General features: G+C 36.7%; 1 protein-coding gene across 1 annotated transcript in view; it reads right to left on the minus strand.

The window, feature by feature from the left end:
* Positions 1–16,273, minus strand: part of C5 (complement C5) — a 75,111-nt gene that overhangs the window by 47,420 nt on the left and 11,418 nt on the right. The window contains exons 5-12 of the mRNA XM_081152380.1: positions 15,832–15,923; positions 13,000–13,082; positions 10,576–10,666; positions 8,988–9,102; positions 7,250–7,376; positions 4,724–4,839; positions 2,606–2,791; positions 1,227–1,430 (exon numbers count right to left, since the gene is read on the minus strand). Of these exons, the coding sequence (XP_081008506.1) occupies positions 1,227–1,430; positions 2,606–2,791; positions 4,724–4,839; positions 7,250–7,376; positions 8,988–9,102; positions 10,576–10,666; positions 13,000–13,082; positions 15,832–15,923 (1,014 nt within the window). The remainder of the gene's footprint in view (positions 1–1,226; positions 1,431–2,605; positions 2,792–4,723; positions 4,840–7,249; positions 7,377–8,987; positions 9,103–10,575; positions 10,667–12,999; positions 13,083–15,831; positions 15,924–16,273) is intronic.

Raw genomic sequence — 16,273 nt, forward strand, 5'->3', positions numbered from 1 at the left:
ATGGAGCTTGGAGCTGGAGTAGAAATTATGCTGAAGAAAAAGAAAGTTAACACCATATGAGCCTACTATGTGCCAGGAACTTTTATATTTACTTTAACTCCTTTAAATCTTATAATCCAGTAGGATAGAAATATTATTTCCATTGTGCAAATGAAAGGGCTGAAGCTCAAGAATTAACAAAATGTCATACTGATTTTAGTTCAAAATCACATAATTAGGAAAACAGAGAACTAAAATTTGACCCCAAATCTGTTTGAAGTCATCACACTGTCACTAAAATCTCCTTTGTTTTACTGATTAAAAAAATAGACCAGTGGTGTACATCTTACTAAGGAATTAACTTATAAAGGCAGACATTAGATTCTAAACTGGAGACATAAATTTTTAAAAAATTACAGATTACATGAAGCCAAAATGTCTCCAAAGATCTAAGTTGTCCTTAGCAGGACTACATACAGTAGACTGTAAGTTTTGGTACACAGTCCCTAAATAGGTCCCCTAATTCTTCATCAATCAATATAATCTTTGGTCCCCATTTATTTTTTCTTTCTCAAAAATACTGGAAAAATCCATCACCACCACCTTGTTTGGCCTGCCCATTGGAATAATTCATTCCATTTCTTTGACAATTGTCAGGAAGCCCTTAACGTTTTTCATACATTCTTCCTTGGTTTCACGGACAGGCTTGAGTGACCACTTCTGCTAACATAAGTGATAATAATAAGGGATGCTATAGAGCTGTAGAATTGGAGCAGGTATGATGTGACTCAACACTTAAGAACAGGATTTGGGTTCTCCTTTTATGCCAGTGAAATGCACATATTTTAAATAGGTCTGGGCATGTAATCTTTGGCCATGATATAGAGCAGAGGTAATGTGAGAATTTAATCAGGCTCTCTCTGAGGAGTAGTCAGCTCTCTTTGGTGAAAGGAGATCAGACAAGATCAGAGGTTCCCAGTTCAAATAAAAATCTTCCTTTTCCAAGCTGAGTGACCATGGCAAGTCTTTTAACCTCTTGTCTCTCAGTTTCCTCATCTATGAAATGGTCATGAAAATCATGTCCAATCTCAAAGGTTTTTGAAAAACTTGTTATCAAATTAGATGATGTTGTTGAAATGTTTTGTTAAAATAAATTTAAGAGATCATTCTAATGTTCCTCTATAAGCAAAGGAAAATGTTCCAGGTGGAGGAATAAATAGATGCAATTCTATCATTATTTTACTTACCAAGTAATTATACTGAGTTATTTTGTCAATATATGGACTTTTGGGGGTAACAATAATATTCATATTTTCTCCCACAAGCAAAGGTTTATAGTTTCCAGTCCAGCCAATATAAAGATAACTTCGACTGAGAGATGAATATGCTATTGCTCTGTAATCTCTGCTGGCCTGATTTTCTTCTGGAAGATCTGGGTCATTGGTCCTGACCTAAAAAAGAACATTTCAGAGAAGACATGTAGATTGTGATGAAATGTTTTCTGTGAAATATACTTTTTAAATTTCTTTCTTTCCTTTATAAATTTCTAAATTTTACACCACCAAATGCTGAAGAAAGGACTACCTCCACTACTCCCATGCTTATACTGCTGTGGTATTAAGTAACTTTACAAAGACTATGGACAATAATTAGAATCATATGGGATTATGAGCTGTGGTGGGAAAGTCTGGTGAAGTGAAGAGAGAAAGATGCTCCTGGAACAAATACTGGCACCCTTCCTGAAATGTAGTGGCAAGTTGTGGAGTCCTCTTCTAATGTGCTGGGATGGTAGAAATTTGGGGTAGTGGTGGGGAGGTCATGAGGACTAGAGGACAGGAGTTGTGAATGGACATCACAGAGATTCTCTGGCCCAATTTCATTGTGAAGTAGTGGCACAGAGGAGGGTTTATAAACACAGGGTGGGGCAGACATTATGTCATGGCAGCAATATCTACCTTTGACAGCAAAGGGGTTAGTAGTTCATACTCTGGAGTGTAATATGCATTGGTTTGCATCCCAGTACAGTCATTTATCAACTCTGGATAAGTTATTTAAGAGAAGTTTGAAGCCTCTGTTTCCTCAGTTGCAAGTGGCAAAGATAATATTCTCTAACTCACAGAGCTGATTAAGTGGGTGTTAGATGTGATCTACATAAAGCTCTTAGCACAATGCATTTTTTACTTGGAATTGGGAACTTAGACATTATTTGCTGGGAGAAAAGACTATTAAGTGAGCTCTAAAGTGGAGTGGTTCATGCAGCTATAAAAAAAAGGGAGGCTCCCACATTTAACTCTTTTATAGCCCTGAAAAAAGATAAAAATTGGGGATAGCCGGAGAGAATATTCCTACCACTGACTTCTACTGCTATACCTATTCTGAAGCTTCTAGATTCTAATATAGTTTTACTGATGTAAGAGAAAATAATTAATTCTCAAATAAAAAAGTGATAGATTTATCTTCCTCTAGTGCTATTTTTGTTTGTTTGTTTATTTATTTTTGGATGCAAAATTGTGGAACCGTTCACTGGACTCAAGTGCAAAATCTGTAGCATCTGTTCTCTACACTAGCCAAAGTGCACAGTCAAAAGTATAAATTGTTCTTGAAAATTTAACAGAATTCAGCTCACATTAAACTCCAGCGCCGTCACTCCAGATGGAAGATTGATTACAAATGAAGCTACTCCATCACTGGAACCTGTTACGCTTTTCTTTGATTCCAAGTCAGCAGTCTCTTGGTTTTCATTGACTGTTTGTGCACTCAGGGTCACCGGCACCCCTCCTATTATTTCATCAAGAGAATCCTTAACTTGCACCTGTTTGTCAGAACAGTCCAAATTCAATTCAACAGCTCAGCACTTGTTTTAAAGCATAACAATTCAGAATTAATTTTCTTTCTTCCCCACCAAAGTATAAATATTCATGTTTAATTCAGTAAAGAGAAGTGTGTTCTCAGCTTATAAAAAGATTTAATTCTATTTAGTTAAATCATTTTTGAATAGATTCTCCTGTATATCAAGTAGACTCTGAACATAAATATTATTTTTTTAATTGTGCCAAGTAGATGTGATAAGGTATTCTGCTATCTAACTTCTGTGTTTCTTCAGTTGGTTTAGGGTTAAATAAAAGAGAAAAAATGAGACTTCTCAGTCACTTCTGGGAATGATTCTCTTGGATATGAGAAACAATAAATGCACCCTTTTTTCTCTTAATCTCTACTTCTCACTGCCATGCATATAATCATGTATATTTTCCACGGACATATTTTATATTATTTTCTTTTTATATGTGATAGTAAAAGCCAGTGACCTCCAGTAAGTAATAAATAAAACATTTTAATTATACTAAAGCTGACTTTTAAAAGCAGCACATTTTCAAAGAAAAAAACCCTCACTCTTCTCTGGCTTTCTAAACTAAGGACAGAGAACACAAATGTCTATTTTAAAAATATAACAGGATATAACATAATATTATATAAATAATAAAAAATATATACTGAATATAATAAAATCTAATTAAAAAGTCAAATAAATATCTTAATTCCATACTATTAGCTTTTTAAAAAGGAAAAGTAGAGGAAGGAGAGAAAACATTAAATAGGAAGGAGGAAGCAAAAAAGACAGAAAAGAGAGTCAGGGATAGGACAAGTCAAGATGGAAAGGATGGAGGACAATGCAGACAGATGAGATCAGACAGAGTTATGCACAAGGAGAATACAGAGTGAAAAGCCCAGAGATGCAAACTCAGAGACACGCAGGATGTAAAAAATGGTGAGAGACACGGTTTTTTTTTCCAAGGAATTATATCTGCATCTTAAGGCTTTTTAGGAACATGCCACCAAATAGTTTGGTTATTTTTATTGCTAATCCTCACCCAAGGATATTTTTTCCACTGGTCTTTAGAGAGAGTGGGAGGGAGGGAGGGAGGGAGGGAGGGAGGGAGGGAGGGAGGGAGGGAGGGAGTGGGGGGGGAGAGAGAGAGAGAGAGAGAAAGACATCAATGCGCGAGAGACACATCAATTGGTTGCCTCCTGCACAGGCCCCAACCAGGGCCAAGGAATGAACCTGCAACCCAGGTACTAGCCCTTGACTGGGAATCAAACCTGAGACTCTGGTCCAAGGGCTGAAGCTCTAACCACTGAGCAAAACCAATGAGGGTGGGTTTTTTTGTTTTGTTTTTAATTATTTCACAGGGAGAATTGATGTAGATTTAAAAAAAATCCTCACCTGAGGATATGCTTATTGATTTTAGAGAGAGGAGAAAGAAGAGAGAGAGAGAAGGAGGGAGAGAGAGAGAGAAACATCAATGTGAGAGAGAACATCAATTTGTTGCCTTTCTTATGTGCCCTGACTGGGGATTGAACCCACAACCTTTTGGTATACAGGACAATGCTCCAACCAACTGAGCCACATGAGCCAGAGCCAAATAGTTTTAAATGTTAGTGTTTTTTTAACTATAGACTTGTGGGGTTTTATTTACATATAATTTAATGCAATGCTTATTTAGGGAATGCCTAACACAGGCTATCTTATTAAATAATGACACTTGCCATAAGGCTGAAGCTGACTTGCAGTTTCCCACCCCTGTCCACCTGGACAGGAGGGGCAGCTTTTACAGAGTGAGTTCCCTGCATGATGTGCCTATTTAGGGCTCTTCCCCTGTTTGCCACCCGACCATAGTTTCTGTAAACAGAAAAGGTCAATTATGTTCGGCAGTTTCTCCCCCCCCTTACCCCCCCCCCAATCTACCTTGATAGAATATGGAATTCCAGGCTTCAAGAAAAGAGGAGTAGCAACCAAATTCAGTTTGTAGGGAGAGAGGACGTATCTGATGCCAGAAAATTCTGCCTCTTCAGAAAATCCACCTAGAGAAATGAAAAGAATCATGTTGACCTTTTCAGGGATACTGATCTGTATGGGGATCTATTTATCTCAATATGTCTCCACAGACTTGTTCCTTCACTTGCTCTATTCCTGCACTCTTTCACTTAACAATTGGAAGTAAGATGCGGGTCTTGGTTCAGAGGAGCAGTGCAGAGAAGAGTTTAACCCTCAGGAACTTCCGAAGCCTCATGTACAAGGCTTGTGTGTATAGATGCCCCGTGTAGAATTAGAGCTATAGGGCTGAATTCAGGAAAAATGCAAAGAAGGGACACCACTTTTCATCGTGGTCTGAGTTTCAGTTGAGTATGTACAAAGGATTAAGGAGAGAAGGAAAGGGTAGGCCAGAGACAGAGCCTTACAGGGGGTTCACCATTAGAGTGTAGAAATATGGAGAGAAATGTAGAGGAAGTCAGAAAAGAGTGCTTGAGGTAGAGAGAACCCTGAGTGTCCACTGGCAAGATCCCAGTAGTGTTACCCTCCAGCTAAAACTTAAGCTAAACTATTAAGAGTAACATACGAAGCCCTAGTGTCCCCAGACTCCTTCCCAATATTGCATCCCCAATATCCTCTATACTTCGACTAAGTGGATAATCTGTTATTCTCAAAGATCAAGATTCACTTTGCACCCTTGGAGTGTCCCTCTATGGAGGGTACCCACTTCACCCTATCTATCATCCTTATCTCAAAACTCTACTTATCCTGTAAGACTCATTATCTTTAGGACACTGTTCTTGGTTGCTCAACCATCACCTAGGAGCTCACCTTCCTCTCAACATCCATAGCATTAACTATTGTGCTTAAAGCACACATGGAATTCTTTCTTGATACTGAATTCTTTGTTTACCTGTGTTATAGCTGACGCTAGTGTGTTGTATGTTATAAGCCACTTGAGTGCTGGGATTATACATCATTCATATTTGGAAGCCTGCATGTTTAGCAACACTCTTTGACTACTTCATATTTCTTAAACTGAATTTATTTGAAATAAATTGAGAAAAAATAAAAGAAAGAAACATGAAAATAATAGCAAAAACAACAGCCAGGGCAAGGAGTACTAAGTTATCATCATTATCCAACATCTGTTGAGCATCTGATATATACAAGGTGCTCAATATCTAAATAATTACCTTCACTCTTCATTCTGCTACCTTAGACATACAAATTTTAAAAGGTAAAAGAGGCCTTAGGGATCATCTTTAACTTTAATTAAAAAAAAAATAGACTCAGTGTGGTTAAATTATTTGTTCAAGGTTAGTTGGGGGTTCAATATAAACCTGAAAATATAAAAAACATTAGTAATCAAGACATACCAAAAGTAAGACAATTTGACTCAACTTGGAATAAAAATTAATAAATAACTATTAAAAACTGTTAGAGTGGGGTTGAGAGCACTAAACAAGATGTTAAGGATGCTACAAAAGTAGTAGGTGGACCCAAGAAAGAGGAGGGGGAACAGAAGAAGGAAGAGAAGGAGGAGGGCTAACCTTATATGGTCCTCATTTTGGGACAGGTACTATTTTAAGTGCTTTGTGTATATTGACTCTATGATCCTAACCACAACCTTATGAAGTGTATACTATTATTGTACCCATTTCAGAAACTTTATTACCTCCAATTTTATTATTATTATTTTAAGATGTTTTTATTGATTTCAGAGAGAGGAAGGGAGAAGGAGAGATAGAAACATCAATGATGAGAGAGAATCACTGATTGGCTGCCTCTGGCACGCCCCCTACCAGGGATTGAGCCTGCAACCCAGGCATGTGCCCTGACTGGGAATCAAACTGTGAACGTTTGGTTCATAGATTGATGCTCAACCACTGAGCCACGTCGGCTGGGCTGCCTCTCATTTTAGATAGAATTCCTGAACATTACAGCTGAAAAATGGCTTTTGGAGGCATTTGGTTCAACTTCATCATTGCACAGATAAGGAGACTAAAAATGATAATAATAACTTTCATTTGTATAGTACATTATCAAACATTTTTACATACATAATTTTATTTTTATTTTGTTTCTCACCAGGTGAGAACATTGGGGTGCCAGATGGTCAAGCCAGATAGACTGCAGAGCCACTCAGGATAGCAACTGGGCAAGTGTTATCCTGCAGTCGAAGCAATGGGAACCCAATGACTAGAGAATGGCAATGTTATATTCTAATCTCAGCTTTTAATGACATAAAAAGTAAAATTTGACTATGAAAGAAAATAAAATATGAAAGAACTGTAGAAATTATTTATACCTTTAATATACTGTCTAAATATTTCCCAAGATAAAGTAAAAGAAAAAGAGAAAGAAAAGAAAGAAAAAAATAAAAAAAGAAAGAAAGACAAAGAGAGAGAGAGGGAGGGAGGGAGGAAGGAAGGAAAAGAGAGAGAGAAAGGAACTTACCTGTAGATTCTATGACTGTTACACCAATATAAAGGTACTTATTGTTTAAGTCTTCCAGACTGCTGTAGGACAATTCTTTAATTGCTGTTTCAGAGTTAAGTGTGACTTTGGCAATTCCATTTATCAACTTTTTAAAAGGAAAAAATGAAAGAGTTATTTCAGAGAAAAACTTACAAGGAAAATTTAACAAAGTCTGCTTTTACTACCCTCTCAAGTGAAGGCCAATGCCAGAGGAATGGTTTATCATCACCACTAAAGTAAATCACTGGTCCACAACTAAGTCCAGAATGTTATTTTCTAATCTATATTATAGAATTATAGACATGGAGAGTCTTAAACATCATTTGATTCAACAGGTCTTTTTCATACTGACAAAGATGTCTTCTTCCAATTCTGCGTCATCATCCATCTCCCTAGGCCTTTCAGCTTACTTTTGCTCTTAACTGAGAGTTTGTTGGGTTTTATATTTAATTTGTGCTGTGCTGCTTACATATTGAAACACTAATTAAAAACATACCATGGGTAAAGGGATATGGGTTAAGTCATATTATATAATTTTATTAGTAATCACAATAGTAAAGTAGATTTTGCCTTATTTTTTTCTTCTAAAATTAAATAACTTGAAGCCAGGGATTTTTGTATTATTTAGCTTTAAGTCTCAGTGTCTAGCATAAAATCTTGCATTAAAAAGTGGCATTTAATTTATATCTTGAACAAATAAAACTTTTGAAAAAGCAAAGGCTAAATAACTGATGATGTAAACTACATGTATATGCAACAGTGAGTAGAATGACATGAGTCCTTATCATCTGTGGTATAATGTAAAAATCACTGAACAAGGGAAAAGGGAACCAGGGCTCTAATCTGGTCCCAGCAACCACTACCCCTTAACCATGGACAATTAACTTCCCAATGAATTCATTCACTCACAAATATTTATAGAGTAGTACCTACTATTCGCCAGGAACCATGCTGGCTCTGAGCATATAATGGGAATGATTCAGACCTACAAAGAGTTTAGTGTAGAAGATGATAGAGAAGTAAATAAACCATGACAATAAGGAAGGGTTTCTCAACCTCAGCACTATTGACATTTGGGAAGGATAACTCTGTTGTAGGGTGCTGCTCTGTGCATTGTAGAAGTTTAGCAGCACCCCTGGCCTCTACCTACTAAGTGCCAGTAGCATCTTCTTCCCCAGCTATGACAACCACAAATGTCTGTGGACATTGCCAAATATCCCCACAGGGGGAAAAATAGTCCCTGGTTGAGAATCGCTGCAATAAATTGTCAAATGCACTCTACTAAGAGAGGCTCAAGGCCTAAGGGAGTATACCTGGCAGGGGCAGTTAACCTCGTTGAGAGGAATCAGGGGGACATTCCAGAGAAAAGGTGTCAAGGTTGAGACTTAAAGTCCCAGGAAGAATTAGGCAGGCAAAGGAGAGGCAGGAGGGGACAAAAGGCAAGAGCATTCCCAAGCAGGAGCAGCGTTGCAAAGACCTGGAAGCAAGAGAGACTAGTATGAGAAAGAGAAAAGGGGGAAGTGGCACGAGGCTGGTGAGGGGGGCTGATGTCACGGAAAATGGGCTTTATCCTAAGGACAACGAAAAGCCAATGGAGGATTTTCAGCTTCCATTTCCCATACCTATATAAAATGAGAGATCAGAAAACATAATTTTTAAGTAATTTTCCATCTCTATCAATCATGACGTCTCTTTAGGTACCATCTTAACATCTTACCATCGTGCTTTGCACTGCTTTTTCCATCATTTCTTTATGGTCATCATGTAAGTCATCTTTTATTCCAAAAGAGATAAAAACTTCAGCCTCAGTGACAACTTTGTTATAAAAATATCTGTCAAACAATAATACCATGAAATTATTTTGCTAACAAGGCTACAAAAAAAAAAAATTCAGATAAACTAACAATTTGAAATTACATAGAGCACTTGATACACTTTAAATTGTCTTCCATCCACTATTAGATTTCACCCTCATAAAGCTTCAATAATGAAGCCAAAGTGCAGATTTTTATGACCATGCGCTTGATGGAAAAACTGACCTTGAGGAGGTCAAAAGACTCAGGTCCAGAGCCCTTTCCTGCAGAACACATTGCTTCCTTGATTATTTTGATGTCAGTGGGAAGCTGCTTCCTATTTCCTTTTATATATTTAAAAGCAGCATGTCCAATCTTACTGTTATATGAGATAAATTTAATTTTAATCCTAACTGGGTATTACCTTCCTGGTTTAGAATTAAAGCAAGAATAAAGGAAACTTTCTGCACAGCAAATAATACTATAGCAAGAACCAACTTTCCTTATTCATAGTTTGAACAAATAAAGTGTCTCCATTAGAAGAAATTAACTCTATAATTCCATGTCAGATGAGCTTTGTATGTAGATTAGACTAACTCAAAAACACTCTATTTTAGGAATAAATGCTAGTAAGAGAGGCAGTAGAGGGTAGCATTTGAGGGCACGGACTGTGGAGCCAGACCGAATGTGCAGCTTACTAGCTGTGCAATCTTGGGTAAATTACTGAACGTTTATGTACCTCCATTTTTTCATTTGTAAAATGAGGACAGTAATAGTATCTACCTCATAGAGGTTTCATAAAGATTAAATGAGCTAATATAGAGAGTGCTTCAAACGTGCCTGACACAGCCTGATGGGGTGTGGCTCAGTGGTTGAGCATCGGCCTAGGATCCAGGAGATCACAGTTCGATTCCCAGTCAGGGCACATGCCCCAGTTGGGGGCTCGATCCCCAGTAGGGGGCGTGCAGGAAGCAGCCAATCAATGACTCTCTCATCATTGATGTTTCTCTCTCTCTCTCCCTCTCTTCCTCTCTCTGAAATCAATAAAGATATATATTCAATAAATAAATAAATAAATAAATAAATAAATAAATAAATAAATAAATAAGTGACAGGAAAGAAGGCTTCATATCTTAGTCCCAATATCCTAAGTCATGCTGGTTCCTAAACATACCCAATGATCCCTAAGGATTTTTTTTTGGTGGGTGATTAACCAACAAAGCTAAAGTCAGGACCCACTCACATTGGAATGAGCAAATAACCTATAGGTATGATGTCTTCTCAATCAGTCAATCCCAAAGTTATGGCAGATATTGCCCATAAATCACAGATCTAAGCAATACATAAGAGTATTAAATCAACATATTGTGCATCTTAAACTTTCACAATGTTACATGTCAATTATATCTCAATAAAGCTGAAAAAATCACAGATTTCCCTTTGGGCAACTATCACTCACCAGAGTTGGCCTCAATTTAGCTGGATAATATGAAAAATAAATAACTTTCTTACCTTGCTTTTATGGTAATTTCAAAATTATTGAAGTTCTTATAGCCAATGAAACTATGTTCTGGTTCTATTGAGACAGAAAACTGTGGCAACACTAAAATAAAAATAAAAAGGCAATATTACCACTTAAATTACAGCAGCCTCCTTTCTGGTATAGCTGATGTAACTTTAGTACAACATCCAGCTGTCATCATCGTCATTGATGACAACAACATCATCATCACTGGGATGCCTCCCACTCCACCAATCAGAGGTCAGTCCAACTATCTATGTACCAGATGCACTTTGTTTATACTTAGATTACCACATTTATTATAGGCAATTGCTTATTTCCTTGACTAGAGTGTGAGTTCCTTGAAAAAAGACTTCTCTATTTATCTTTGTATATCTTCCCCTCTCACCCTTCTCATAAGTCTTAAACATAATAAATGTTTATTAAATGGAAAACAGAAACTTCTTGCTTATTTGGTATTTCTCTTTTTTGTCCAGTAGATACAATCCACACAGTCCCCAAAATTCCAGCATAAACTCTGACTCTCATCAAAAAGAGAAAGCTTATAATTAACTATAAGAAATAATATCCATGCAAAATTAAAAATTAGAACATAAAGGAGTTGTTGTTTTTTCCCCCTATTTTTTGGGTATCTTGGTTGCCCAAGAGAATACAATATCATCTGTTGAAATGTCACTGTCTTCTCTTTATACTTACTCAGACTGTGTACCAGGGCTTATGGATTCTAATTCTATTAACCTACACAACAGTTAATAGAAAATTGGGTGACTGAGTGACCCTGATATTGTGGACAAAGACTGGCACACAAATATAAGTGAGATAGTTGGTTTCAGATATGGCTCATGTGTTTTCTAGATGGTGAAGGCTAGAAGTAAAAGAACAATGCAATTTGTTGCTCTGGACTGCATTCCTATGTAATCAAAGATCCAGGCACATGTGCTTTCTTCAGGATATGAAGTGCAAGGAAATATTTCACCCTTTCATCTAATACACACTTGCCATGTAGCAGGGACACTACTGTCAACACGGATATGCCAGTGAACAAAACCAACACAAACTCTGTCCTTAATGTGCTCACAGTCAGGCAGAGAAGACAGGCATATGAAAAAAAATTACACAAACACCTAAACCACAGTTATGAAACCAGATATGAAGAAGTACAGAGAATCCTACTTGGGAAAGAGAATTCAGGGAAAGCTTCTCTTAATAAATGGCTTTTCAATTGAGACTGGAAAGGTGAGTAAGAATTGGTTAGGCAATGAGAGAGGGGAAAAGTGTTCTAGGGAGATGGGACATCATGCATAAAGTCCCCACTGCTGGAGGGAAGCAAGGGGAAGAGTGGTATAAAATGAGACTAAAGAAGCAGTAGGCCAGTTCAAAATAGGGATTTTGATTTTCATTATAAAAGGAATGAGAAGCCACTGGGGACTTTTCAATAGTGATATAATATGAGATTTGCGTTTCCAGATTATTTTGGTTAAAGCCAAGGGAGAAGATTTTGGAAGTAGAGATAGCAATCAAGAGGCTTTGCAGTAATCCAGGAGAGAGACTTGCGCTGAACCGATGAGGGCAGCCACAGGTAATAAGAGGTGGATGAATTTTAGATATATATAGGAAGCAGCAAAAACACTTGGAGGAAGGGAGGTTGGTTGTAATTATATGTATTGAAAGCCTATATTCTTTAAAATTAAGTTTAATTGTAACAAATTTGTCATTGTTTTGTTTGTTAATTGTTAAAATTTGTGTATTTACTTTCCATATTAAGAGTCTCCTGGGGGATTAAACAATGACTTCAAGCAGAAAAAAGTTAAATTTGATATCAGAGCACACAAATACTCGATCTAATAAACAACTATTAAAAATGGAAAAATTAAGCTATTTATATGTTAATTATTAGTCCATTAACATGATTGATTTCAAAATAAGAATATTTTAATTTCCAAATAAATATATGAGAGATTTGTGCACCAGAAGGCAAATAGCACTGGACTAGAGGAAAGAAAATCCAATGGTTGTCCTTGTTCTGTCACTACTTAGTTGTAATGACTTTAGTAAATCATGTATTAGTCTTTCTGAGTTCCACTCACCTCATCTCTGATTAAGTTTCTCCTAAAGTCGTAATTTTGGAAAAAGGCCTTAACTAGTGAAGCTCCTCAGGGAGCTAGGTCTCTTCAGGTTCTATGACGAGGAGCATAGGTCTAGAGAGATTGGTGTGCTTGTTCAAGATTACCCAGAGCATGCTGAAACTAGAGCCTAGACATTGGGACAAGCACTCCCATGCCCTCCCCCAGTACTTCTCACCAAACCAGCAGGCTGTCTCATCTTCAGGGAGTGATTTTGCATTAAGTTTATTACTGAAAATAATTATTACAAAAACACTAACTCTTTATAGGTAAACTTTTGTCAGAAATTACCATATTCTTTAACTTCAAAATATGCAGTTCCAGTTGTTGAAAAGTCCTCTTTATATTTAGCTTGAATTGTCCACACACCATATCTGTGAAAGCAAAATATTTAAAATTACAGAAGTCATCAAGTATTTTTAATTTACCCAGAGGGAATCTAATCAATCCTTATTTTAAGGAGGGAAAAGTAAGTAAAGGTGTCTATAGCCTAAGTAATATATTTTCTTTGCAAAAAACTGGAATAATTGAGTGTTTTCAGGGTATCAGAAACTGTTTATTAATTAGCTTTTCATATATTGTGTTATTTTTTTCAGGTATTTTATCTTAATACTGCCAGTAGCTGTGAATTGAAGAGTTTATGATACTTGAGCATTTACTTGATCTTGGAGCAATTATACTAACATAATATTAAAATCTACACTATAGTAGGAAATTCATAATAATGTCTCTAGAAACATATAATATAGGTCAAGCCCATCCGGATGATAAAATTCACACCTCATGTAAAAGATGCTATCACTGGAGACAAAGTATGGTTTATTTAAAGAGGAAAATCACCTGGGTTTAATTAAAAACCTTCAGTCGAAAATATTTACTGAGCATTGGATTAAACACTGGAGATTAAAAATAAACAAGATATGCCCATCTGGGCGTGGCTCAGTGGTTGAGCATTGACCTAGGATCCAGGAGGTCGGGGTTCGATTCCTGGTCAGGGCACATGCTCAGGTTGTGTGCTGCAGCCGATCAATGACTCTCTCATCATTGATGTTTCTGTCTCTCTCTCTTCCTCTTCCTTCCTCTCTCTGAAATCAATAAAGATATATTTTTTAAAAAAATAAAAATTAAAAAATAAAATAAAAATAAAAATAAACAAGAAAAAGGGTCTCTCGCTCTGGCCAGCATGGCTTAGTGGTCAGACAGTCACCCTGTGCACTGGAGGGTCACGGATTCAATTCCCCATCAAGGGCACATACCTGGGTTGCAGGTCTTTTCCCCATCCCATGTTGGGGTGAGTGTGGGAGGCGACCAATTTCTGTCACACTGATGATTCTTGCTTTCTCCTGTCTCTCGCTTTCTCCCTCCCCCTTCCTTCCACTCTCTCTAAAAAAAAATCAATGGAAAAATATTGTCACTCCTTGGGTGAAGATTTTTTTTAAAAGGGGGTCTCTTATCTTCTTAGTCCATGGGAGTTCAAATTTTTACTTTTCCATGTACTATCAGATTGGACTTGGGGAAGGTGCTTAACCTCATTTGTGAAATGGGAAAAATAATATCTACTTTGCATATTGGTTATGCAATCAGTAAATTTAATATTATCATCATCATTAATTCAATGTGCCCATTATGTTGAAGTGCTGGAGATACAACAGTGAGCAATACAAACATGATCCCTGTCTTCAAGGAGATTACAGTCTAGTGGGGAATAAAAGGGCAAGTAAAAATAATTGCAAAATTGAAATAAGTGCTACTAAGAAACTCAAGAATAAAAGAAAGAGAGGGACTACATTAGATCATGTGTCCAGGGTCTATAAGCATTTATCTTTGAAAAGGGAGCATTTATCCTATGTTCTACTGAATGGGAAGAAGTCAGCCTTATGAAGAGCATTCTAAGCAGAGGGACAACATGTGCAAAGGTATTGGGGAAGGAAAGTACTGGCCATAAGAAGCTACCATGGCTGACACATAACTGTCACAGAGCAAATGGCACAAGATGAAGAAATAATAACAACTGGAGAAATGATAATAGTTATAAAACAGGTTCAATTCTGTGCTACTGAGCATGTAATATTTTCAAGAAAGTATACAATTTAAAAATAAATTATTTAAATTCCCCAATTTAATACAAATTTCTAGATAATCTTCAGTACAGTTAATTTACTATTAACTGCAAAATCCCTTCTAGAGTGCAGAGCAAAAATGACCATAAAAAGATTTTGCTTTAAAGTAATACTATAGCCACTTGTAGGTGCACCTATCTTATCTGTCCTACTCTAAACAACTTGAAGGCAGGGGCTGCAGATTCTTCATTTCTCTTTTACATGTCTCATTCCTATTGTATTTTGTACATACTAGGAATGTGTTCACTAAGTATTTTTTACATTGGATTCTGTTTAAACATATTCTTTTTTTTTTTTTTAATATATCTTTATTGATTTCAGAGAGAGGAAAGGAGGAAATAGAAACATCAATGATGAGAGTCATTGATTGGCTGCCTCCTGCACGCCCCCAACCGGGGATTGAGCCCTCAACCTGGGAATGTGCCCTGACCGGGAATCGAACCCTGATCCCCTGGATCCTAAGGTTGACGCTCAACCGCTGAGCCATACCAGGCAGGGCTAAACATATTCTTAAATCCTTTAACATGAGGCCAAATGGAAGAAATAGCTCCGAAGACATCTCCCCTCTTGAAATATGATAGTCTGTGCAGAAAAGATTGCAGAAAAGTAATATTTTTATGACTCTCAGAGCAAGGCATAGGTCCACACCAGCCTTTTAGACTGACAGTCTATTAGATTTTCTTAAAGGATGGAGGATTGATGGTTTTGATGGGGGGGGGGGGGCGAGAAGCCTGGGGTCTGTTCTTTCCTCTTCCAGGTTTTAATTTCTGTGCAAAGCAGAAGCAGATTGGTGAGAAGTATTGGGAAATGCCCCCTCCCCACCCACCTCGAAACAGTCTAGCTTCTCATGACTGTTTAAAAATTTTTGCATATCCTTATTTCTTTCACACTGGCACCCTTTGTTAACACTAGGTGGCTCCATTTGACTGTTGATTGGCTTTGCCACTAAAAGTTCCAGATGTGTTTTTTAGAGAAAACTTTATTTAAAAATATTTTAAAATACTTAGGATTAGATGGAATCTTGAAGTCAGGAAAAGAGATAACTCCAGTATAATCACTTTCTTCTACAATGTCAACTCCTGATCCTTGAGGATCCTTTGAATAAAAACAAACAACATCAAAGCACAAAGCACATATTAAAAATTAACTCATTATATTATCTTTGATCTACAGAAATATTTACTAACAAATATCCATGTATCCTAGTCTCAGTTATCTAGATGAGACTCAACTCTATCTTATATAACTAAAAAAAGAAGTTTAATAATAACTGATGTTATAATTAATCAAATGTGAACTTATAGGCTTTATAGATACCAGAATCTAAATTTCTTATCTGTTCATTTGAGGTTTTCCAAAGTAAATATACTATAAAATGCATTTATTAGCTTGATAAAACATTAAAAATAGTTAAACAAACTTTAAAGTTTTCATAAAGTTTCCTC

Source organism: Miniopterus schreibersii (assembly GCF_964146895.1).
Source record: "Miniopterus schreibersii genome assembly, chromosome: 11".
Classification (NCBI taxonomy): Eukaryota; Metazoa; Chordata; class Mammalia; order Chiroptera; family Miniopteridae; genus Miniopterus; species Miniopterus schreibersii.